At 40.9% G+C, this 24,890-nt stretch overlaps 1 protein-coding gene across 5 annotated transcripts in view; it reads left to right on the forward strand.

Moving 5' to 3' along the window:
- Window positions 1–13,684, forward strand: part of INTU (inturned planar cell polarity protein) — a 234,221-nt gene extending 220,537 nt beyond the window's left edge. For 4 of the 5 annotated variants that reach the window (XM_033938846.1, XM_033938856.1, XM_033938837.1 and 1 more), the window contains exons 14-16: window positions 6,421–6,610; window positions 8,400–8,557; window positions 12,607–13,684. In XM_033938846.1, coding sequence (XP_033794737.1) covers window positions 6,421–6,610; window positions 8,400–8,557; window positions 12,607–12,718 — 460 coding nt within the window. In that variant the 3' untranslated portion in view covers window positions 12,719–13,684. Of the gene's footprint in view, window positions 1–6,420; window positions 6,611–8,399; window positions 8,558–12,606 lie in introns of those variants that run through there. The other variant, XM_033938865.1, reaches the window with a different exon arrangement.
- The last annotated feature ends 11,206 nt before the right edge of the window (window positions 13,685–24,890 follow it).

A 24,890-nucleotide genomic window follows, 5' to 3' on the forward strand; every position in this document is an offset into this window, starting at 1 on the left:
GCGATCACGCGTCCATTCGTGTTCGCGTTAAGCCACGCCCCCCCCTAATATCTTCTTAAGCATCTGACCCTATTTAATTCGCCTAAGTTTTAAGTTTCCTGTCCCTTCTTCATCCCTCCTCTCCTTCCTTCTACCCTGACTCTTCCCTTCCTTTTCCCCTTCCTTTCCTCAAGTCGCCTAGAGCTTGTATAGGTTTGCGTGACTCACAAATATTAGATTAGATTAGACTTTTGACCTTAGAGTCTGTACTCTCCCACAGCCAGAGGTGTCCCAGAATTGAGAGCCTCTGCAGCACTGAAAAGCCTCATGATCAGATAGAAAAAATCCAAATATAAAGGAGAATAAACACAAGCAGAAGAGACAGACTCCTACCATCTTGAGTGTAGAGAGACACACTGAGAAATTTGAGCACAACCCAGAGAAATGGGAGGCAGAGTAAAAAAATCTAATGAGGCTTTCTACACAAATTCTCATGTTTCAAGTTTATTGGTTTTTAATATACCGACCATCAGCAAGTATCTGGCTGGTGTACAATAAAAATAATATGAGAAAATTGAATAAATAGGTAATTTAAGAACATTCTAAGTGCACACTGAGGACATTAACTAGACAAACTTGAAAGTGAGGCAAAATGGGGAGGATGGGAAAAAGTTACATGTTAAAAGAAGAAGGGAGAAAGAGGGAAGAGGGAAAAAACAAATGGGATGGGATCGTTTTATGAAAGCGGTTGGTGAGATATAAAAGAAGAAAAAGAAAAAGATAAAGAGAGAAGGAAAAGAAAAATTATATGTGTTTAAGGTAAAATCTAAATACAAGAATAAGCATCGCTAAATAGGAAGGTCTTCAAGTTTATTTTAAATTTGTCGAGTTGATTTTCAAATCGGAGTAGCTGTGGTAGAGCATTCCACAAGGTGGGAGCTATGACTGCAAAGTTTGTTTTCCTGGTGTAGAAGCAATCTTTTAAAGAAGGGATTGATAAGAGTTTCTGATCTGTTGACTGAAGGAGGCGTACTGAGCGTTGTGGAGTGAGGAGATTGTCTAGGTATGAGGGCAGATGAAAAAGTCTGATTTTGAATGTGAGCAGAATAGTTTTATAAGTGATTCGGTGTGTAATTGGGAGCCAGTGTGCTTCTTTTAGTAAAGAGGTAGCGTGATCAAATTTACTGGCTTTGTAGATGAGTTTTATTGCAGTGTTTTGAATTAGTTGTAGACGCCGAATTTCTTTTTGAGGAAGTCCGTTATAGAGAGAGTTGCAATAATCAAGGTGGGTGATAACTAGAGAATGAATTAGAATTTTGATCGCATCTGTCTCTAAGATAGAAGTTAGAGAGCGGATAAGACGAAGTTTGAAAAAGCAAATCTTAGCGACCGAACTGATGTGATCGTGGAAAGTGAGATCTTTATCTATGATAACTCCTAGTAGTTTTATTTTTGGTTCTATTTTTATAGGAATGGATTTGATGGATATTATTCCTGATCTATTCATGGTAATAGATTGGCTACACAAAGGTTCAGGAATGATGCCTCTTGCACTAGAAGCTATATTAGATCAGTGGTTCCCAACCCTGTCCTAGAGGACCACCAGGCAGTCAGATTTTCAGGATTACCCTAATGAATATGCATGGAGCAGATTTCCATGTCTATCACCTCCATTATAGGCAAATCTGCTCTCATGCATATTCATTAGGGTTATCCCAAAAACCCAACTGGCTGGTCGTCCTCCAGGACAGGGTTGGGAACCACTGTATTAGATAATCAAAAATATTTAAATTAACAATCCATTGGATTAAAACTTCAAACCTGCGGATTCTTCCTCTATAATATTACCACAATCCAACCCTTCCTCTCTGAGCACACTACCAAAATACTTATCCATGTCCTCATCACCTCCCACTTAGACTACTGCAACACTCTCCGGTCTTCCGTTTAGCCATCTTGCGCCCCTCCAATCCCTCCAGAATACGTATGCACGACTCATTTTCCAGGAGAGCTACTTTACTCACGTTACCCTTCTCCTAAAGTCAATTCATTGGCTTCCCATCTGTTTTCGAATACAATTCAAACTCCTGTTACTGACTTACAAATGCGCTCACTCAGCTGCCTCTCACTGTTTCTCTTCATTTATCTCCCCCTGTAATCTCCCCCGTAAGCTCCGCTCGGTTGTTAAGTCCCTCCTATCTGTGTCCTTTTCTTCAACCACCAACCCCAGACTCCGTCCCTTCTGCCAAGCTGCGCCTTATGCTTGAACAAGCTGCCCAAATCCTTATGTCAGACTCCATCTCTGGAAGTGTCAAGGCCCAGTTAAAAGCCCACCTCTTTAAGAGTGCTTTCGATTCCTAACTCCTCTCGCCTTTGGTTCTGCATCCCCAACCCTATATGTCATGTCTGTCTGTCCAAGTTAGATTGTTGATCTTCAACTAATGCATAATATAGACCCTGCAAATCAAGATGATATTGCTTTTATTAATCAAAAACTTTCTACCATTCATGATTGGTTAAATAATAATATGCTTTCATTAAATATTTCTAAAACTAATATCATGTTATTTTCATGGAAAGAATGCTTACATTTAACTTCTCCAATATCAATCGATAATATTCCACTCAAATTAACTACTATTACAAAAATATTAGGAGTACTAATTGATCACAAACTTGCATTTCATCCTCAAATCAGTACTCTAGTTAAAAACTGCTTCTACAAATTAAGGATGATCAGATCAATCCGTCCTCTTCTTGATGCTAAATCCCTTACAGTTTTAATACATTCCCTTGTAATATCCAAAATTGATTATTGTAACTTTCTACTCAAAGGCATAAGTTTAAAAGAAATAAAACGTTTACAACTAATCCAAAACACCGCCATTAAGCTCATATCTGGTTCTAAAAAATATGATCATGTTACTCCCCTACTACGAAAAGCTCATTGGTTACCAGTCATACATAAGATAACATATAAAATCGCCCTTTTAACTTTCAAAACAATACAAACACACACCCCAGTATTCATTGACAGACTTCTAATCCCAGATGACCCATCTAGAGCCCTTAGATCCACTTCTCAACATACTCTTAGTGTTCCATCTCTAAGGATAATAGGTACTCGCCGTACCACAATCTTCTCGGTAACTGCGCCTATGATTTGGAATTCTCTTCCTATATATATAAGATCCGAACAAAACATACAAAAGTTCAAAAGCAATCTAAAATGTTTTCTTTTTAAAGATGCCTATAATTGACTATTTGACTTAGTCCAGCAAATTTGTTAACTTTTCCCTACCCTAATGTACTTTCCTTTTATATATCTTTCCTCGATAAATATTGTAGTTCTCCCCTCCCTCCCCTTCCACTGTACCACTAAGGTATTAATAGTTAAGTAAGAAAACTGTCTGACTTATTTGTTTGTCTATAAAGTTTTTATTATCATTGTACAACGCTTAGTATCCTAAGATAAGCGTTTAATCAAATATATGAATAAACTTGAAACTTGATTGTAAGCTCTTCTGAGCAGGGACCGTCTATAAATGTCAAAATGTACAGTGCTGTGTATGCCTTTCAGCGCTATATAAGTGATAAGTAGTAGTAGTAGATATGTATACTTCATTTGAGCCAATAGCTATAGTCTTTTTTTCTAGAAATGATGAATAGTAGTATCTTAAGTTTTGCAGTAAGTTATTCCACCTCTGAGGGGCACTCCTGATAATAGTTCATACTCTAGTTGTTTCCTGCTGGTTTTCTTTAGAGAAACACAGAAGCTCTTGCAGGAGAGGGAGGGAGTATAAAGTTTAGTTTAGCTGCTGATAGGCAGAGTGGTAAAAAAAATTTGAAATAGCAATAATTGCTTTTGATTAATTGTGACTATCTCTGGGAAAACATGACTAAAGTCACCAGAAACAAAACAAGTCATACAACTTCTGGAGAAATTGGGATTCCATCAAGTTGTGTGCTAAGAGAGAAGAAAATGTAGTTTTACAACTTGAATTTATAAACGATATAAAGAGACGGGTGGGTAATTGTGGCAGTGGGGTGGTTTGTTTTTTTATGTGTATTTTATGTAGGACAAAACAGTTAAGACAAGACTGTTTGCATGTACAGTGGTGCCTCACACAACGAACTTAATCCGTTCCAGGAGCAAGTTTGTTATGTGAAACGTTCGTTGTGTGAAACGCGTTTTCCCATAAGAATACATGTAAAACAAAATAATTCGTTCTGCAGCATAAAATATGCTAAGATGACATAAAAAAAGATAAATTTTTGGTTATTATTTTTATTTAGATACATCTAAAAACAGAATTGTTTTTTAAAACAACACACATTTTTTAAATTTAAAGACAGACTAAGTAGAGTCTAATTTTACAGTGAGAGGGCAGAGTCTCAGCGCAAAAACTGGGACTTAACTGTTCATTTTTTTTTTTTTTTCTACCGTGTTTCCCCGATGATAAGGCAGGGCCATCAAATAAGACAGCCCCCCCTTTTTAGAAAAAAATGTAAAATAAGGCACCCCCCCCGCAAATAAGCCACCCACCGATACCTGCGCTTACCCGAATCGGGTGGTACGGTGGGTGACTCCGTGTGGTCCCTGGCACCCCCGACACGATCGGGGCAAGAGGGAGCTCAAGCCCTCTGGCCCCCCCGACTCCCCGACACGATCGGGGCAAGAGGGAGCTCAAGCCCTCTTGCCCCCCCCGACTCCCCGACACGATCGGGGCAAGAGGGAGCTCAAGCCCTCTTGCCCCCCCCGACCCCCCGACACGATCGGGGCAAGAGGGAGCTCAAGCCCTCTTGCCCCCCCGACTCCCCGACACGATCGGGGCAAAAGGGAGCCCAAGCCCTCTTGCCCCGCCGATTCCCCAACTCCCCGACAATATCGGGCCAGGAGGGAGCCCAAGTCCTCCTGGCCACGGCGACCCCCTAACCCCACCCTGCACTACATTACGGGCAGGAGGGATCCCAGGCCCTCCTGCCCTCGACGCAAACCCCCCCTCCCCCCAACGACCGCCCCCCCCCAAGAACCTCCGACCGCCCCCCCAGCCGACCCGCGACCCCCCTGGCCGACCCCCACGACACCCCAACCCCCTTCCCCGTACCTTTCTGTAGTTGGCCGGACAGACGGGAGCCAAACCCGCCTGTCCGGCAGGCAGCCATCGACGGAATGAGGCCGGATTGGCCCATCCGTCCCAAAGCTCCGCCTACTGGTGGGGCCTAAGGCGCCTGGGCCAATCAGAATAGGCCCGGGAGCCTTAGGTCCCTCCTGGGGGCAGGGCCTGAGGCACATGGTCGGGTTGGGCCCATGTGCCTCAGGCCCCGCCCCCAGGAGGGACCTAAGGCTCCCGGGCCTATTCTGATTGGCCCAGGCGCCTTAGGCCCCACCAGTAGGCGGAGCTATGGGACGGATGGGCCAATCCGGCCTCATTCCGTCGATGGCTGCCTGCCGGACAGGCGGGTTTGGCTCCCGTCTGTCCGGCCAACTACAGAAAGGTACGGGGAAGGGGGTTGGGGGTGTCGTGGGGGTCGGCCAGGGGGGTCGCGGGTCGGCTGGGGGGGCGGTCGGAGGTTCTTGGGGGGGGCGGTCGTTGGGGGGAGGGGGGGTTTGCGTCGAGGGCAGGAGGGCCTGGGATCCCTCCTGCCCGTAATGTAGTGCAGGGTGGGGTTAGGGGGTCGCCGTGGCCAGGAGGACTTGGGCTCCCTCCTGGCCCGATATTGTCGGGGAGTTGGGGAATCGGTGGGGCAAGAGGGCTTGGGCTCCCTTTTGCCCCGATCGTGTTGGGGAGTCGGGGGGGCAAGAGGGCTTGAGCTCCCTTTTGCCCCGATCGTGTCGGGGAGTCGGGGGGGCAAGAGGGCTTGAGCTCCCTCTTGCCCCGATCGTGTCGGGGAGTCGGGGGGGCAAGAGGGCTTGAGCTCCCTCTTGCCCCGATCGTGTCGGGGAGTCGGGGGGGGCAAGAGGGCTTGAGCTCCCTCTTGCCCCGATTGTGTCAGGGAGTCGGGGGGGCAAGAGGGAACCAGGCGGAGAGAGGGCAGTTAAGCGCAGTGCCTGCGCGGAAGGATGCAGCTCGGGCGACTTCGTTGTGTGAAACGAAGTTCGTTGTACGGATCAAGACATAAAGTTCGTTGTGCGCAGCGTTCGCTGTGCGAGGCGTCCGTTATGCGAGGCACCACTGTATGTACATTTGTAATGTGTGTATTTTGTGGGGGGTTGTTTTTTTTTTTACTTTGTATGTGTTTTTGGAATCCGCTTTGTATAAAGCAGGATATAAATAAAAACCATAAACTAGTATAAGAATTACTCAGAGTGTATGAGCTTTCAGAATCACACAATCTCTCTCCATTTGTATTGTTGTCTGTCACCAGCAGTAACTGCAAAGCAAGTAATTCAGGACAGATTTCCTTAGAAAATAAAATGGTTTGTCTGTTTGCTTACAGGCTCACATCAGGTTCCGAAAACACTCTTTTCCACTATTTAAGTTTGGAAACTGTCCAAGGAATCTACATTTGCCCAACACATAAAGAAGTGGCACAGCTCAGTGGCTCCATTCATCCTCAGCTAATCAAGAACTTCCATCGCTGTTGTCTCTCAATCCGCTCTGTTTTCCAGCAGACTCTGTATGAAAAAGTAAGTCAAAAAGAATGTCTGAGAAATAGTGCAACAGAATTAAATTTCTGCTTTTCACACTTTATTATTATTTTTCGCCATATCATCCTTTTATATAGCTTAATGTGAGTGAGGGACAAGGTAGCCAGTTATATTTTGGTATGGATCATCAATATTCTTTCTACCAAAGACAAATTTCAAGGTGCTTATAGATCTCAGCAGTTCCTTGTTTTATGGCATTTTCATGTTGTCTTTTGTGCTAAAGAGGTTTGAAAGTTAATGGTTCTGCAAATAAACTGGCCACTGAGCAACAGCTATGCACCTTTTTGACTGCAGCACCTGAGCAGGGCTGTCTAGAAACTAGCCATGTGCAGTAACAGCAGAATGATGTGCTGGTTCTGAAGGAATCCTACAGTACAGCTGATCACTGCAGGGCTGTTCTCTTGAAAGCAGCTTCATAGTGCACTGCTTCTGTCCTTTTCACCAGAGCTGTTAGGTATGTGTCCCCTAAGAGACACAGGATTTCTCTTCATGACCGTCTCTACTTCAGGAAACAGGTGAAAGCTTAGCTCTCCCAAGCCTTTAATGGAAGAAGTAATTGCTAATCTTCCACATTCAAGGACTATCACTTCTGTCTTAGCTGAGATCATTTTCATTAACCTTTCTGACTCCACATGAAACTAAGTTACCCTCTTATTCTCTGTGTCTATATGCCCAACCTTCACACACTTACACCTTGTGCTGTCTATATTAAAATGTTTTAATTTGTATTGAGTCAACATTGTATGTAGCATACTATGCCATGATATGTACTGTTTGCATGTTTTTTTCTGTTGATATTGTATATTGCCTATGTTCAGATTAATCTTGTTGTACACTGCCTTGGGTGAATTTCTTCAAAAAGGCAGTAAATATATCCAGACAAATAAATAGAAGCCTAATATACCAAATGCAGACTATAAGGAAAAAGGATCACTTTCAGTATAGCAATAAGGCACTCCAAGAAATAACGTGAAGTAATGGAGGTAGCTGCTGGGTGTCCCTTGTTAAAGGATTTTATAAAAATGAAATGGGCCAGCGATGGGGGCCAAAGATAAGAAATTGATAGCCCATTATTGAAAGCAAGTTTTTGCTGTTTTCCCTAATCTGTGCATTTAGGAACAAAGCTTAATAAATCAGATCCTTAATGTTGAAATTATGTGACAGTTTTAAGTAATCTAATCTTTGTCTGCCTTTATTGCTGAAAAATTGATGATTAATCCTTATACTGAATACACATAGATAAGTCTTTAACATGGGTGCCTACATAATGGGTATTTGCATGTAAATTCCTGGATATTCACTTAAGCGCTCTTCTGTAAGTATATATGTATCTTACATAGCATGTTTTTGACAGGTGGACATATATATCTGGTTAAGGAAAGTAGCGACCTACTTTCCTTTATAAAACAGTTGAATTTTAATAGAATTGACCCCAATGTGCTAAACAGAGTATTCTAAAGAACAAGAAATACAAAAATTCTTTATACACTGAATTCCAAGCCCGGCTGATGATTTCTCTGAATGTCTTCATGTGAATGAATGTAACACGATAAGTGATGGTAGAAAAAGACCTACACGGTCCATCCAGTCTGCCCAACAAGGTGGCCAGAGCTGTGCCCGCCACTCTGCGGGCCCCAGTCACCCATTCTTAAATTCTGGTTGTCAAATCTCCACCATGCCAGCAAAATAGGCAGTCAAACATGATGTGGATAATAAGTGGTTATAACCAACTCTCAAGTATTGCTGACATGTCATCTTTGCTTTGCAGAAAATGAATTATTTAGATGCTGACACAAGCTCAGAACTCAAGAAGACTGATTCTGGACTTGGCCCAGTTAAAGAGCATGGTGTTTTGTTTGAGTGTTGCCCTGGAAACTGGACAGATCAGAAGAAGTCGCCACCAAAAATGACTTACTGGGTTGTAGGGTAAGTGGAAAGAAGAATGACAGCTGTTTATGGATTTTTTAGGAAATTCTGTTACTTCAGTCAGAGGATGTGAGGTTCAAAAGGGGGTCAGAAGTTATATGCACCCTGAATTACAATAAATCAAATTTATGGACAGCTAAGTTACTTATCTATAGTAGCTATTGTCCATGGACAGGAGAATACATGATCTCATACCTGGTTTATTTCTTTCAAAATGCTCATCAATGCTGTCTTTTATCAGCGCTTTCGCCATTTCCCCGGAACCAAGGTCAGACTCACTGGTCTATAATTCCCTGGGTCACCTCTTGATCTCTTTTTAAAGATGGGCGTAACATTGGCTATCTTCCAATCCTCCAGGATCACTCCTGTTTTCAGGGATAGATTGCAAACTTGCTGTAGTAGTTCCGCTATTTCCTCCTTTAGTTCTTTCAGTACCCTAGGGTGGATTCCATCCGGGCCCAGCAATTTGTCGGTTTTTAATTTTTCTAACTGAGTAATTCTGCTGTAATGGGGACCCCCTGATCCCTGGTCTGCCTGGCTGTGAAAACTCATAGGTGTCAAATCAGCTTTCAACAGTTAATGATGACACCCTCCCAATAAAATTACCTCCTGCATATGATCCATAGCATCTTCCAATAGATCTGCAACTGGAGGAAACCTAGTGTCGCATTTGTAAGTAGTCCGGTTTTCATTTTGTGGGAGGTGATATTCAGCACAAAGCTTGTCAGAACATAATGGCTTCCCATCATTAATCCAAATCCCTTCAAAAGTTTATGTGAAACACACTAAAACACCTAATACTAACACGCTTTTGTTAAAGAGTGATAACAGTAATATTCCCTTCAAAGAGACAGACTTATGATTAGCTCTAAGGTTCTAACCGCAGACACTTGAGATTTTCTCTTTGAAGGGAATATTACTGTTATCACTCTTTAACAAAAGCGTGTTAGTATTAGGTGTTTTAGTGTGTTTCCCATCATTAATGCAATGTTTAAAAGAAAGAGTCCCTGTTAAGCCCACAATCAAAAGGATCTACTGGTGAGCCTCACTGAAAAAGTCTTGATTGCCCCAGAGGGGGAACCAAGTAATTAGAGTCTAGGATGGAAGACATTTTATCGATTTTTATCTGCGAAGAAGAGGGGAGTGTTTCACTGTCCAAGTTGGTGTTTAGGAGTTGATTGTTTCCTTGGGATGAAATGAATATGTGGATCTCTGTGTTGTTTCTTGAGATAGGCTCTTGACTAATCAGTTGTACATATCCTCCTAGTTTGTGTAGGTGCCCAGGTGTGTGAGGTAGTGTGCTACATTCAGCTGGGACACATTTGTTGTCAGTACTTTCTTTATGGGAGGACAGGCTCTTTTGACTCAAGCAGCTGTGTTTTCCATTTTGGCTCTGGAATGCTTTTCCTAATGCCTTAAGGATTGAGCAAAACTTAGTTTCCATAGCATTTGAAGACATATTCTTTACACTGACATTTGGAGAATAAACTCCCATGGAAGGGAGTTGGCAGCTGGGTGGGAGATTTTGGATTTTGTATGTTGGATTTTATGCATCAACTTTGATGCCATCAAAGTCAAAGCATGATATGAAGTAAGCTTCTCATTGATCCTCTTAGCCAGAAGGCTACATCCTTCTGAGTCACTTGAAGGAATTGATGGCTTGGTCTCAGGCCCTTTAGGGTTGATAGTCCTGTGCCCATGTGCTCTTTAAGGATGCATCAGCTGCTAGGATCTGTTTTTCCAACAGGGAAGGGGGAAGGTGTGGCTCATTTGTAGAGCTGCTGCCTCTGCACACAGAGGTTGTGAGATCGAATCCCAGTGCTGCTCCTAGTGACCCTGGACAAATCACTTAAACCTCAAGTGCCCATCATTTTTAATGTCAGCTTTGAATGCCAAAGCCACAAAAAAGCAGTATATAAGTCTTCATTCCCTTCATGCTCCAAAAAGAACTTTTATTGGTGCTGCTTTGCTTACATCATCAGTAGTCTTTGGTGCTGATAAAAAAAAAAAGTTGAATCTTCCTGCAGACAGGAATGGTTGATGTCTGACATCAAAAGACATCAGTAACTCCCCAATGTTGATGCATCCCCAGCATCTGGTTCTGCTGGATCAGCCTTACACAAACCAACGAGTATCTCTCATTGATCTTCATGGCAATGGAGTCCTCTTTTTATTATCTGAAAAAATAAATTACAATATGTGTTGAAGTTGCAAATATTGCAAGCAATCAAGTATGGGTATCTGCTTCAATCTTGTTACATAGCTTATATTGAAGCCACTGGATGCCTTTTTCTTGCACTATTTCCATAGGGGGTAAAAAACAGCCACAACAGAATAAAATTACATACAATAAGGTGACAAAAGGTAATTATGAAAAATAAAAATGGCCAAAAACCCTGTCAGAGAGACTGAGAAGAGTAAAAGGTCCACAAGTGACAAAAAATAGTGTGGAAGAAAGACTGAGGCAGTCCAATGTAGCAGCTCAGAGCAGGAAGTGTGACACATGCATGTTAAGTTTTAGAGAAGTTTCTAGAAGCTGAGCTAAGTTATATAAACTTTTTCCTGCATAGGCTTCATCAAATAATGTCACCCAGATATGAGGACTTTTTAGCTGTTCCATCCATGCAGAAAGACCATTCCATTTCGTCACATTATCAGATTTTTGAAATAAAGAGGGAAAATAGGAAGACCCAGAATTGAACCAACTGGTCAAAGCATCAACCACCTACATGCACTTCTGAAAGCTCCTAAAAACACATCTATTCTCCGAATTCTGCAGCCTTTCTTAAAGAGACTTTAAAGATGCAACCCCACCTACAAACTTTAGACCCCACTCCTGTTATTAACCTTTGTAATTATACTAACTGCCGTTACTACCCATGTTGTAGCTTGCTGACCTTAGTCAGGTTTACCTCTTGTAAACCGCATAGAACCGAAAGGCTTATGCAATATATAAATAAAAACTTATTAAAGAAACAATATAGAAACTTATTAATGTATTTATTATTAATTACAGTCGCTTGAATGTGCATATCACAGAGGTTTACAATATAAAATAAAACAGCAGCAAGTGAGAAAAGTATAATGAAGTGAGAGATAGAGGAGGAAGGGGAACTGAAAATATTATACAGGAGAGGTAGAGGGGTCAGGAGTAGGTTTGAATAATGCCAGCATATGGTCTTCACCATAGACTCCCATCATTGTATATGTGAAAGTAAGTCAGTTTGTGACATCACTCCAACTGATGGTTTGCCCTTAAGTGCAGAGGCATACCTAAGGTATTTGACACCCGGGGCCCATTGTTTTTTGACACCCGCTGCCATCATTTTTGACACCCCCCAATGTAAAAATATATTTTTAGTAATGTTCCCCCCAGGTGCCAGCCATGAGGGGGTGTTCCCGGCCTAGGAGTCATGGTCCGGGAATTTCCCTTCTCGGCCCAGTGCCAAGACTCTGGATAGCCCCCATGACCCAGCATGTTCCCAGCCTTCCGTGAAGCTGAAAAAAATGCCGGCCTCGACAGTGATTCAGCTACGTCGCCCGCTTCAGCTTCTTGCTTTCCGTGTCTGCCTTTGCAGTCCATCCGAGCGGAAACAGGAAGCTGCATCATTGGCAGACGCGGAAAGCAGGAAGGGGAGCCGCGGGCAACGTAGCTGAATCACTGCCGAGGCCGGCAGTAATTTCAGCTTCACAGAAGGTAAAGGGAGAGAAGCCTGGGAACATGCTGGGCCACGGGGACTATCCAGAGCCTTGAGAAGGGAAGTTCCCGGACCATGACTCCCAGGCTGGGAACACCCCCTTATGGCTGGCACCCGGGGTAGACCGCCCCCCCCCCTCCTTGGTACGCCACTGCTTGAGTGATATATCAAATAAAAAGAAACTTGAAACTCGCAGGAGAAATCACTGTAGGACTGAGCTGCTGTACAAACTGAATTATATAAAGATAGCAAGGATCATAAGACTGACAGCTAGTGCATGATACCTAGTATTAGTCTTTAAATTTGTGGAATCAGACTTCGGTCTTTTGACTCAGACTTGTGTTTTTACAGGAGACTTTTCCTGGAGCCGCAGCCTCAAGAGTTCTATGTTTGTTTTCATGACTCTGTCACAGAAGTTGCAGTGGAACTGGCATTTAAACTGTCCTATGGCATAGCCCTATAGGCATGCCTCTGTGCAATAACAGAACTTGATAGGAAACATTGTGTGCAGAAGAATACCTCAGAGTACCATCTGTGCCTAATCTTGCACTGTCAAGAATAGGCCTTATGTTAATTACCACCGGTAAAAATCTTCACGGTCTCTCCAGTTTGGCCAACAAGGTGTCCAGAACTGCAGCCATTACTTTGTGCAGGTTATGCTCCTTTTGTGATTGAACATTTGGTATCACAACCAGGACAGTCGAGCAATTTGTCATCATACCTATCACCATGCCTTACTTCCCAACTACTGAAATTGCCATCGAAGCTCATTTCAGCCTGTTCTCCATTTTCAGGAATGTTTACATTTTTGGCTTTGTGTGTTTGAAATATATAAATCAGGGAGGTAAGCAGCACAAACTGTAACAGTTAAGATTAGAGACATCATCTTTATTTCAAAGTTAACATTTCAGGAGAGCACTACAAAGCCCCCTACTTTGATTATTTCAATTCATTACCTACCATAATCAACTGCAGGTGGAAACAGGAAGTGATTTTCATAGATTATAAATGGGGTTTTTTTACATATAATTAATTTTTTATAAAAATAAAAAGATGGAATATTTATTTTACTAAATAAAAACAAAGATGGAATATTTATTTTACTTTTGTTTATACTATATAAAAACATGTATTTAAACTTCTGAATGTATATATTATCAAAAGGTAAATGTACCTGACTCACGATTTAAAAAAAAAAAAATCACATTTTTAAATTCTTATTCTCACCAAGGTTTTAGAAGCTGGATGAATTTTTCTAAAGAACTTATTGCACTGAATTTTAAAATCTGATGTAAACCTGGATAGAGAACTGACGTGTGAAGGGAATTCTTCCTAGCTGTATTTTTTCATGATGAAAACTGTACATGAATACATCTAATTTTCCAAGACTTGAATAGTTTTTTGTAATAAAGAAATATGCCTATTTGAACAGTGGAAAGTGGATTCTTGTCACAAAATAGCTAAGAAGAAGAAAAATTTTTTTAATTGAATCAGGTTGGTAAAACTGGATGGACCATTCAGGTCTTTATCTGCCGTCATCTACTATGTTTTCTATGGCATTGGTCTGGATAGTTTCAAACACTGAATTGTAACACATATTACTGTAGGCACTCTTTCCATTTTCAGAGTTTCTGTCACACTAACATAAACTGGTCCTGCTAACATAAACTGGTTTAGTACTGTTTCTATGGATAACATAGATTGATTCTCTTATTGTGCTCATGTTGATCCCTTTAAATTGTACCTTCCTAATTCTGTAAACCCACACATATAATTTTATACTTAAGATTGCAGGTGCAAGTTATAGAATAGTTTTAGGTACACACATAACAGTTTAATTATTAACTACTAATTGGCAAGAACAATCAACTAGATATAATTGGTGATAACTGGCGCTAACTTCACGTAACTGCTCTTAGGATTCTTCAAGTTGTGCACACAAAATCTTGCAAGGGGGAATGGACCTGGGAAGAGCATGGGCATGTCAGGGACATGTCTACACTGTTGAGTCACATTATTATGACCATCTACTAATATCCAGTGTAACCACCTCTGGCAACACAAACAGCAAGCAGACACCATGGGAGTGACTCAATAAGATGCAGGAAAGTTGCTAGAGGTATCTGAAGCCATGCAGACTGAAGTGCGTCCAACAGTTGCTGACGGGTGCGTGATGATGGATCCAGTCATCAAACATGTCAATCAAGGTGGTCCCAAATGTGCTCGATTGAGTAATGGTCTGGAGAATTTGGAGGCCAGGGAAGTAGCTGGAAGTCTTGGTTGTACTCTGTGAACCACTCATGAATAATTCTGGTGGTATGACATGTTGAAAGATCCCATTTGCCATAAGGAAGACCGTCAACATGTACGGGTGTACTTGATTAGCAAGGATGGAGGGATATCCATATCGGTTGAGAGTGCCTTGCAGAGGTATCAAGGGATCCAGACCATTTGAAGAAAACATTTCCCATACCATAACGCTGCTGCCACTAGCTTGTGTACGTCCAACAATGGTTGCTGGGTTTGTTCTCAGTGGTTTCATGTCTGACACACCGATGTCCATTCGTTGCATAGAGCTCAAAACTGGACTCACACTGACTGGCAGAGGGTTTCCTTCTTCAATGAGTCAATGTCGGTACTCCTGTGCAAATTGCAGCCGTTTTTTGTGATGAACCCTCATGCGCATGGGTGCAGTCACCAGCTGTCTGCTGTAGAGCATGGGTGCAGTCACCAGCTGTCTGCTCCAGAGCACCATTTGCAACAAGGCTCACTGCACAGTTGTTTTGGACACATCTGGAAGTTCCCTGGTTGTTTGGATGGTGAGTTACTCCACGGTAGCATGCCAATTGGCCCGCACCAGCCTGCACAGCCGACATTCACCTCTCACATCAATGACACGTACTGCTCCACAGTTACCACATTGGGTCATCGAAAAGGTTCCATTCATTCACTTACAGTACACTTTAACCACAGCAGCCCATGAACAGTTCAAAAAGTTCACCATTTCCAAAATGCTGCCGTCCTTGCCCCAGTAAACGATGTCTAATAGATCATGCTTTTTCCCCATGACAGCCACAGTTGCTATATTAGCAACTTGCTGACATCCCACTTTATATACTCACGAAGTCTGCGTGTGCATTCGTTCATTGGCTGTGTGTCCCTGATGTCAGAGGTAGGTGATGGTCATAATAATGTGATTCAACCGTGCAGAATACTAGCAGTTTTATGTGAGCATTTACACAAGCCTTTAAGCTAGCATAAGCCCTCACAGCTAAAGTTAAATAAAAAAGGCTTATGGCAAACTCTACCTAACCTGGATAGAGGATGTGCGTTAGCTGTGGTGTATTTAGATTTTAGCAAAGCCTTTGACAGTGTTCCACACAGACATCTAATAAATAAACGGAGTGCCCTCGGGATGGGTCCCAAAGTAGGGAAGGCAATAGAGGGTAGTGATCAATGGAGATCACTCTGAGGAAAGGGATTACGAGTGTTGTGCCTCAAGGTTCTGTTCTCAGGCCTATTCTTTTTAACATTTTTATAAACGATATTGCTGAAGGGTTGTCGGGTAAGATTTGTCTCTTTGCTGATGATACCAAAATCTGCAATAGAGTAGACCCGCTGGATGGTGTGAAAAACATGAAAAAAAGACCTGGTAAAGTTTTTTTCTTTTTTCTTTCGTTTTGTTTAAATACTTTTACTAATATTTATTCGATCAGAAATATGGATCCACAAAACATTCCTGTTCAACTAAACAATAGACCCACCTATGATAGACCTCAAAGATTAATACCAAGTACTTTATTACCAATAACCATTAATAACTTTCAACTAAACACCTCAGATTCAAATAATATATCACAACCTCAAATTTACAGTAACCCGAAATCTTTAAACCTAAAACTAGGCCTAATTAATTCTAGATCCCTTAAAACTAAATATCATCTGATAAAAGACTCTATTCTTCAACACAATTTACACATTCTCTGCATTACCGAAACCTGGCTGTCTGAAGGTGAGGAAGCCTATCTTTCTTTTTGTTGCCCTCCTAATTATGATTTCATATGGAACCACCGTCATAATCGGAAAGGTGGTGGATTAGCTATAATATTCCAAAATAACCTAATCATTCCTCAAGACCAATCGATCTATAACTCTACAATTGAATTCCTTCATATCAAAGTTAACCTGAAAATAAAAATTGATCTTCTCTTAATATACATTCCACCTCCAATTGATTATTCGAAACTAACATTATTCCATAACTTACTTTTTGACTTTTGTTCAACTGCTACATGTCCAATCATATTGGGAGACCTCAATATTCATTTTGATAACTGCAATAACCCTAATACCTCTGACACTTTAAACCTTCTCAAAGACTTAGAATTGAAAACACTGATTCATGAACCCACACATCAAGCCCAACATATCTTAGACATGATCCTGAGATCCACGAATCCATTAATCTTTAACTCAGCACCAAATATTTTGGCAGTCCCATGGTCGGATCACAATTTTATTTCTATTAATTTTTATTTTAAAGAACCTTTTTCCATAAATACTCACTCGGAAATTAAAACAATCTCATACAGAGACTTTTCAAAATTAGAAACCTCCGACATCACACCTTATTTCAATCCCTCAACAAACATTCAACAATTTAATAGCATCGAAGAACAACTTCAGTTTTGGAATTTGACTTTAGAATCCATTATAAATACTAAAGCACCAATTATCACCAAAATAATATCGATTCGTAAATCTAACAATCCATGGTATTCTAAGGAATTATCCCAAATAAAAACGCAACTCCGCGCCTCTGAAAGGAAATGGCGTTCCTCTAAAACTCTCATTAATCTTCAAAGATTTAAAGACATCGCCACTTATTACAAAGACAAAATAGTTCAAGCAAAAAAATATTATTACAATGATAAGATCCAAAAATCAAAAAACACTGCAGTCTTATATAACATTTTAAAATCATTAAATCCTGATAAACAAAGGAACAAATCAAATCAAAAACCAACTCTAACAGCTCAAGACCTAGCAGATTACTTTTGCAATAAGATTGAAAAGATTAGACAAAAATTCAAAATCACTAATAATACAACAATCCTTCCGGTACCAGAAAATCAAAATATAAATACCATCATTCCAGTAGCAAAATGTTTAAACCTCAGAGTTCCAACTTTGGAAGACCTAGAAAGACACTTTAAATCAATTAACCTAAAAGGCTCATCCTTGGAACCCATTCCACTGTACTATTTAAAGAAATTTTTCCAAAATATCGGTCCTTTTATTCTCTCCCTTATTCACAAGAGTTTTTCATCTGTCACTGTACCAATCTCGTGGAAATCCTCTATCATTACTCCAATCAGGAAAAATATGAAAATCAACCAAGATGACATATCCAATTACCGTCCTATCTCCAATCTACCTTTCCTAATGAAGCTCTCTGAAAAAATTGTCTTTGAACAATTGACGGACTTCATTGAATCCACAAATGCTCTACATCCAAACCAAACCGGTTTCAGAAAACATTACAGTACAGAACATTCTATGATTGGTCTGGTAACTAACATTCATTACTATCTCGATAACCACAAATCTGTTGCGCTCATTTCTTTAGATTTATCTGCGGCATTTGACACAATTGATCATGATCTGCTGCTTAGCCGTTTGCAATCAATAGGCATACAAGGACAAATCCTCGAGTGGTTAACGTCATTTCTATCTGACCGGACCTCTAAGGTCAAATTCAATGATGTTTTTTCTGAAAGCTTTACATTATCATATGGAGTCCCTCAAGGCTCTATATTATCCCCTCTTTTATTTAACATTTTTTTATCCCCGCTTATTACCACTGCACAGTCACTGGGTTTCACAGCTTTCTCTTACGCAGATGACATCCAACTCATGCACCCTCTTAATCCTGAAACTGCAGAAGAAATAAAAAATATCAACGACAAACTTGATCTAATAAAAAACTGGTTAATTGACAACAAATTATCCCTGAATGCTCAAAAAACTAAAACAATGCTCTTTACATGGAAAAGTGACATAACTCTAAAAACTCCATTCTTACTAGATGACTCCCCTCTTGAATCTGTTTCACAAATGAAAATTCTCGGGGTAATAATCGACACGGATCTCTCATTTCATTATCATATCAGCGAAACAGTTAAATCCTGTTTTTACAGACTCCGTCTTCTACGCTCAATTTCTACTTTCTTAAACCCAAAATCTATAAACATTCTGATTCATTCATTAATTATTTCAAAATTAGACTACTGTAATTCTCTCCTAATAAACATATCTCAGAAAGAAAGGAGACGACTACAAATCATACAAAATACCGCCATTAAATTAATTCACAAAGCTAAGAAATACGACCATGTCACCCCCTTACTCATCAAATCTCACTGGCTTCCAATCTCTCACCGAATCACCTTTAAAACTTTATTCCTAGTTTATAAAACTTTAATATCAAACGAACCCCTTTTTATATCAAAAATGATAGTTCCGTATAATCCTCCGCGATCCTTAAGATCATCTTTATCTAACCAACTTTCAGTCCCTTCATTAAGAATTATTGGCACTAGACGTAAAGATATGTTTTCAGTGGTGGCCCCCTCATTATGGAACTCTCTCCCAAACTTTATTAAAAATGAAAAAGATCTTGTCTCTTTTAAAAAATTGTTAAAAACTTACTTGTTTCAAGATGCATTTGACTTATGAAATGATCTTTTTTATAAACTCATATGATTTTAAGATTCTCTTCTCCTATTCTTTTCTTATTTATACCTATTGTACTCTCCCCTCTATGTAAATTTTAACAAATAATGCAACTGTAACTTTCCCCTTCCTTCCTTCTCAATCATGTTTGTCTAAATTTGTTTTGTCAACTGTCCAAATTAGTAAAATTGTATGTATTACCACAATCTGCTGGTTTTTAAATTGTACATCGCTTAGAAATTTGTAATAAGCGATACATCAAATGTAAATAAACTTGAAACTTGAAACTTTAAAGAATGGTCTGAAATTTGGCAGCTAAAATTTAATGCTAAGAAATGCAAGGTCATGCATTTGGGCTGCAAAAACCTGAGGGAACGGTACAGTTTAAGGAGTGAAGAACTTATGTGCACAACAGAAGAACAGGACTTGGGTGTGATTGTATGTGATGATCTTAAGGTGGCCAGACAGGTTGAAAAGGTGACAGCAAAAGCTAGAAGGATGCTAGGTTGCATAGGGAGGGAAAAAGGAGATATTGATGCCCCTGTATAATACTTTGGTGAGACCTCATTTAGAATATTGTGTGCAATTCTGGAAGCCTTACCTTCAAAAAGATATAAAAAGGATGGAATCGATCCAGAGGAAGGCTACTAAAATGGTGTGTGGCCTTCATCATAAGGCATCTGGGGACACTGATCGTGTGATCCAGCAGCCCCCTCCTGCTCGCTGCTGTCCAGGCATCTCCCTCCTTCCCTTCCCCTCACCTTCATGGCGATTTTCATTTTCCAGCAGTACGAGCCTTTACACAAGTCATACATGGCTGCTTCAAACTTCTCCTCTGATGCAATCGGAAACAGGAAGTTAAGAACATAAGAATAGCCTTATTGGGTCAGACCAATGGTCCATCAAGCCCAGTAGCCCATTCTCACAGTGGCCAATCCAGATGGCCAGTACCTGGCCAAAACCCAAGGTGTAGGAGAACTTGGCAACCACATGTGACTTGATGAAAGGCTCAGACAGCTGGGAGACAAAAAAAAAAAAGAAAATCGCCACGAAGGTGAGGGGGAGGAGGGAGATGCCCAGACAGCGGTGATCAGGAGGGAAGGGGTTGCTGGACTGTGAAGGGAAGTGGAGAAAGGGGAGAGAGGAACAGAGAGATGCTGCATGGAAATGGATAGAAGAGAGAAGGGAACATGCTGGAAGTGGAGAGAGGGGGAAGGGAGGGAGGAGCAGATGCTGCATGTTAGTGGGTAGGAGGGGAGAAGACACTGTATGTTAGTGGATAGGAGAGAGGGGAAAAGACTGAAGAAAAGTGGGGAGGGGAGAGAGTGGAATGGACAATGAAGGGAAGTGGAAAGGAGAGAGAGAGGGGAGCACATACTGGATGGAAGGAGGGGGATAAAGAAAAAGAGCACATACTGGATTGGGATTAGAGGATAGATTTAGTGAGATCCTTCATGGGGCGGTGAATGACCTTGTCCCCGTACCCGTGGCAACCACTTTTTTTCTGTTCCCATTTTGGCGGGTTAACCACGGCTACTTGCGGGTAACAGCCACTGTGTCATTTTCTAGTTGTGCCTCATGACCAGAGGAGCTGCAACTGTAGAAAACGCCTTTGCAGGGACCACCTGGAGAGGAGGGAATCTTGGAGTGAATGCATATATGCTCTCACCCAGAGAACAACTTCCAGAGAGGCTGCCATCAAGCCCAGCACCTGAAGGTAATGCTAGGCTGTGGAGCTCTGTAGTGCTAAAATTTCTGTGATCTGCTTCCTGAGCTTCTATTTGCATGGCTCAGGAAGAAAGTGGACTCCCAGATATTCTAAGCACTTGAGTTGGCTGTAGTTGACTCTTCCTGAAGATGACTATCCAATCGAGTCCCTGGAGGAGATCCACCATCTGCTGCATTGCCTGTGTGCCTTCCTGTCTTGAGGGGGCTCTGATTAGCCTATTAGCCTGTATGCTCATCCTGCGAAGGTGAGCCAGTACCACCACCATCATCTTGGTAAAGGTGTTGTGGCCAATTGAAAAGGCAACAACACAACCTGGAAGTACCTTCAGAAAATATGAAATCTCAGATTCCCCCCCCCCCCACATTATGAGGGGGGGGTCACAGTTAAAGGTTCATCTAGGCAATTCCAGTCCTCGAGAGCCGGAGCCAGGTCAGGTTTTCAGGATATCCACAATGAATATGTATGAGATGGATTTGCATGCACTGCCTCCTTGAGATGCAAATCTATCTCATGCATATTTATTGTGGATATCCTGAAAGCCTGACCTGGCTCCGGCTCTCGAGAACTGGAATTGCCTACCCCTGATCTAGGCTAAGGTGGGCTGGGCCTAGTTGTGAGCGCAAAATGAATATGCATTCACAGGCCACAGTAGCCCCTCCTACTTCTGTGTTCATATAAGAGGAATGATCTATTCCAGTGGTTCTCAACCCTGTCTTGGAGGAACACCAGGCCAATTGGGTTTTCAGGCTAGCCCTAATGAATATGCATGAAGCAAATTTGCATGCCTATCACTTCCATCATATGCAAATCTCTCTCATGCATATTCATTAGGGCTAGCCTGAAAACCCGATTGGCCTGGTGTTCCTCCAGGACAGGGTTGGGAATCACTGATCTATTCTACAAGCATATACCGGTACTTGCTCAGTCACCTACTCCTGCACTTCCCTCTCCCCTCCAATACTTCAAAAAAAAAATTTATACAGGTAGGGAAGGCAGGCTGGAGAAGTCATGAGCAGAGATTCCTAGGAGGCATATGCAAAGTGAATGGGGAGGACAACAGCGTGTTAAGCTAGCCCTGTGAAGTCACTCCCCCATTGCCTCAGGTACAAACTTACTGTTAGATTTCTATTAGATGTGTTACAAGTTCAACAAACAGAAGATGAAAATACTCTGGTTCGGCTACCACACTCAAAACTCACTCTGCCTACAGGAGAAAAGCTTACAAGAAACAAAACATTGAAAGTACTAGTATTAGTCCTCCATCATTAAAAGCCATCGAAAATAACTTATATCATATGAATACTAAAGGCTCTATCCTCGATCCTATCCCTCCATTTTTCCTGATACGACATTTTACAGTTTTTGGATCATATATCCTTCAAATAATTCACACTTGTTTATCTACAGCCAAAGTTCCACCAGACTGGAAACACTCAATCATAAACCCAATCATCAAAGACCCAAAAAATAATCTCGATAAATGTTCTAACTATCGACCAATAGCAAATCTTCCATTCCTATGTAAATTAACTGAAAAAACTGTCTTTCAACAATTGACAGACTTCATCGACAAAACACATGTACTCCACCCCAACCAAACCGGTTTCCGAATCAATCATTCTACAGAGTACTCATTACTCGGTCTCACTACATCCATAAATTATTATTTAGATCACCACAAATCCGTTCTCCTAATCTCCTTGGATCTTGCTGCAGCTTTCGATACCATCGACCATTATCTTTTATTACAACGTCTTGAATCCATAGGCGTAGCCGATCAGGCCCTTGAATGGTTCCGCTCCTATTTCTCCGATAGATCCTACACAGTACAATTCAACACAACAAAATCAAATCCTTACCACTCTAACTTTGGAATCCCACAAGGCTCTATTTTATCGCCTTTATTATTTAATATCTACTTGGCTCCACTTCTGACTCTTTGTCAATCAATAGGGTTTACAGTATACGCTTATGCCGACGACCTACAAATTCTACACCCCATTGATCCAACCAATCATTCTGAGATTCAGGCAATTAATCAAAAATTAAGTAAAATTCACGACTGGCTAAACATCAATAAATTATCACTGAGCATCTCAAAAACTAATACCCTCCTTTTCCCAGGAAAAGAGGGAGCGCAACTAATTTCCCCAATCATTATTGATAACATTCCACTATCATCAGTCACTACTATAAAAATTTTAGGTGTTCTCATAGACAATAAATTGACATTTCGACCTCAAATAAGCGCCTTAGTTAAAAATTGTTTTTATAAATTGAGAATGATCCGATCATTAGCCCCCCTTCTCAACATTAGTTCTCTCAATATTTTGATACATTCACTCGTTATATCGAAATTAGATTACTGCAACTCACTTTTAAAAGGAATATATCATAAAGACTTAAAACGTTTGCAGTTGATTCAAAATACTGCTATTAAGATAATTTCAGGAGCAAAGAAGTATGATCACGTAACCCCTCTTCTTCAAAATGCCCATTGGTTGCCAGTCTCACAAAGAGTAACATATAAAATCGCCCTTTTAACATTCGGAACTCTGCAGTCAAATGCCCCAGCCTTCATAGACAGATTACTGATCCCATACGACCCACCAAGATCCTTAAGGTCCATATCTCAATTTAACCTCAACATTCCTTCCCTAAAAAATATCGGCACACGCCGTACCTCAATTTTTTCAGTCACAGCCCCAACAATCTGGAACACTCTTCCACTATATTTAAAAATGGAAAAAAACTTAAAAAAATTTAAAAGTAACTTAAAATGTTTCCTTTTTAACGAAGCTTTTAACTGAAAAAAAAAAAAAAAATAAAGAGGCACATTTCAGACATCAAATCATTAATACTAGTATTTACTTTATACCCTTCCCCCTAATTCCTTTTGTGTTTACCTTAAATGTTTCTTATTTTTATTTTATCAATTGTATTTCTTACCCCCTTTACCAATCGTGTCTATTGTATGCCTGTCTATAATTACCTAATACGTCAGTCATGTCGATCTTAAAAGTTTATATTAAATGTTTTATTTTTTATCTGTAAAGTTATTTTTATTCTGTACAACGCTTTGAAGAAACGAAAAAGCGTTTAATCAAAAATTGAATAAACTATAAACTATAAACTATTCAGATCTCACTAGTTAAAAAATTATTCAGCCTGAGACAGCTGAGGGTGATAAGATCAGCCCTGAGCCTGCCCAGCTTCAGGATAGTGGCAAAGTCAGTCCTACTTCTGTACCTAGACTACTGCAACACCCCAATGAAAAGTCTTAAGAGATTGCAGCTAGGCCAGAACACAGCAGCTAGACTGATCCTTCACAAGTCCCAATATGAAAGGGCAAGCCCACTACTAGCAGAGCCACACTGGTCAAGAACAGAATCCAATTTAAAGTTACACGTATGGTCTACAAGGCTATATATGGGAAAAACTCGTACAGACTAGTCACTCCTACAAATTGAGAATGATCTAGCATTGGAAATTTCCACTTCCCTCTCCATGTCAGGTCTGGAGGAAATCACTTCACGTCCACCTTTGAGTTTCAAAGCCCCAAAATTTGGACTGCCTCCTGACCCTTTTACACTAGATTCCTTCCTACCTCCAATTTAGGAAGGCACTAAAAACGTACCTATTCATGAACTAAATTTCACACTTTAGGACTCATGTTACTCTTGCTTGTAACCCTATTAATCTTATGTAAGCCACAGTGATTCCCAGTAGACAATGTATTGGACTTACTTGTTTTTAACCCCGTCCTTTTGTTTCTCCCTTTGTACCTCATTTTCCTTTAACCATTGTAGTTCTTCTCTTCTTTCCATTCGTACCTGTTTGTCCAGTCATGTATTTCATTTTTTTGTTAAGTTAAGTTAATTGTATTACTTGTTTTCACCCTGTTTTAAATTGTACAACCACCTTGAAATTCCTGAGGGATAAAGGGATCGTGGGATACTGAGGGAGGAGCTGGGATGTAACACAAGTATAGAAAGCTAACCAGGTAATAAGTATAGAAACCCAACCAGGTCGTGCATGTGCAAGACCGGAGGGTTAAGACTTCGATGGGAAGATAGGACTTCAATGAGAAACCAAGGTGGCAAGGGAGCCCCTTCTGGTGATTCAGACAGGTCGTGACCTGTTTGGGCCGCCGCGGGAGCGGACTGCCGGG

The sequence above is a fragment of the Geotrypetes seraphini genome, chromosome 1, assembly GCF_902459505.1.
Source record: "Geotrypetes seraphini chromosome 1, aGeoSer1.1, whole genome shotgun sequence".
Lineage (NCBI taxonomy): Eukaryota > Metazoa > Chordata > Amphibia > Gymnophiona > Dermophiidae > Geotrypetes > Geotrypetes seraphini.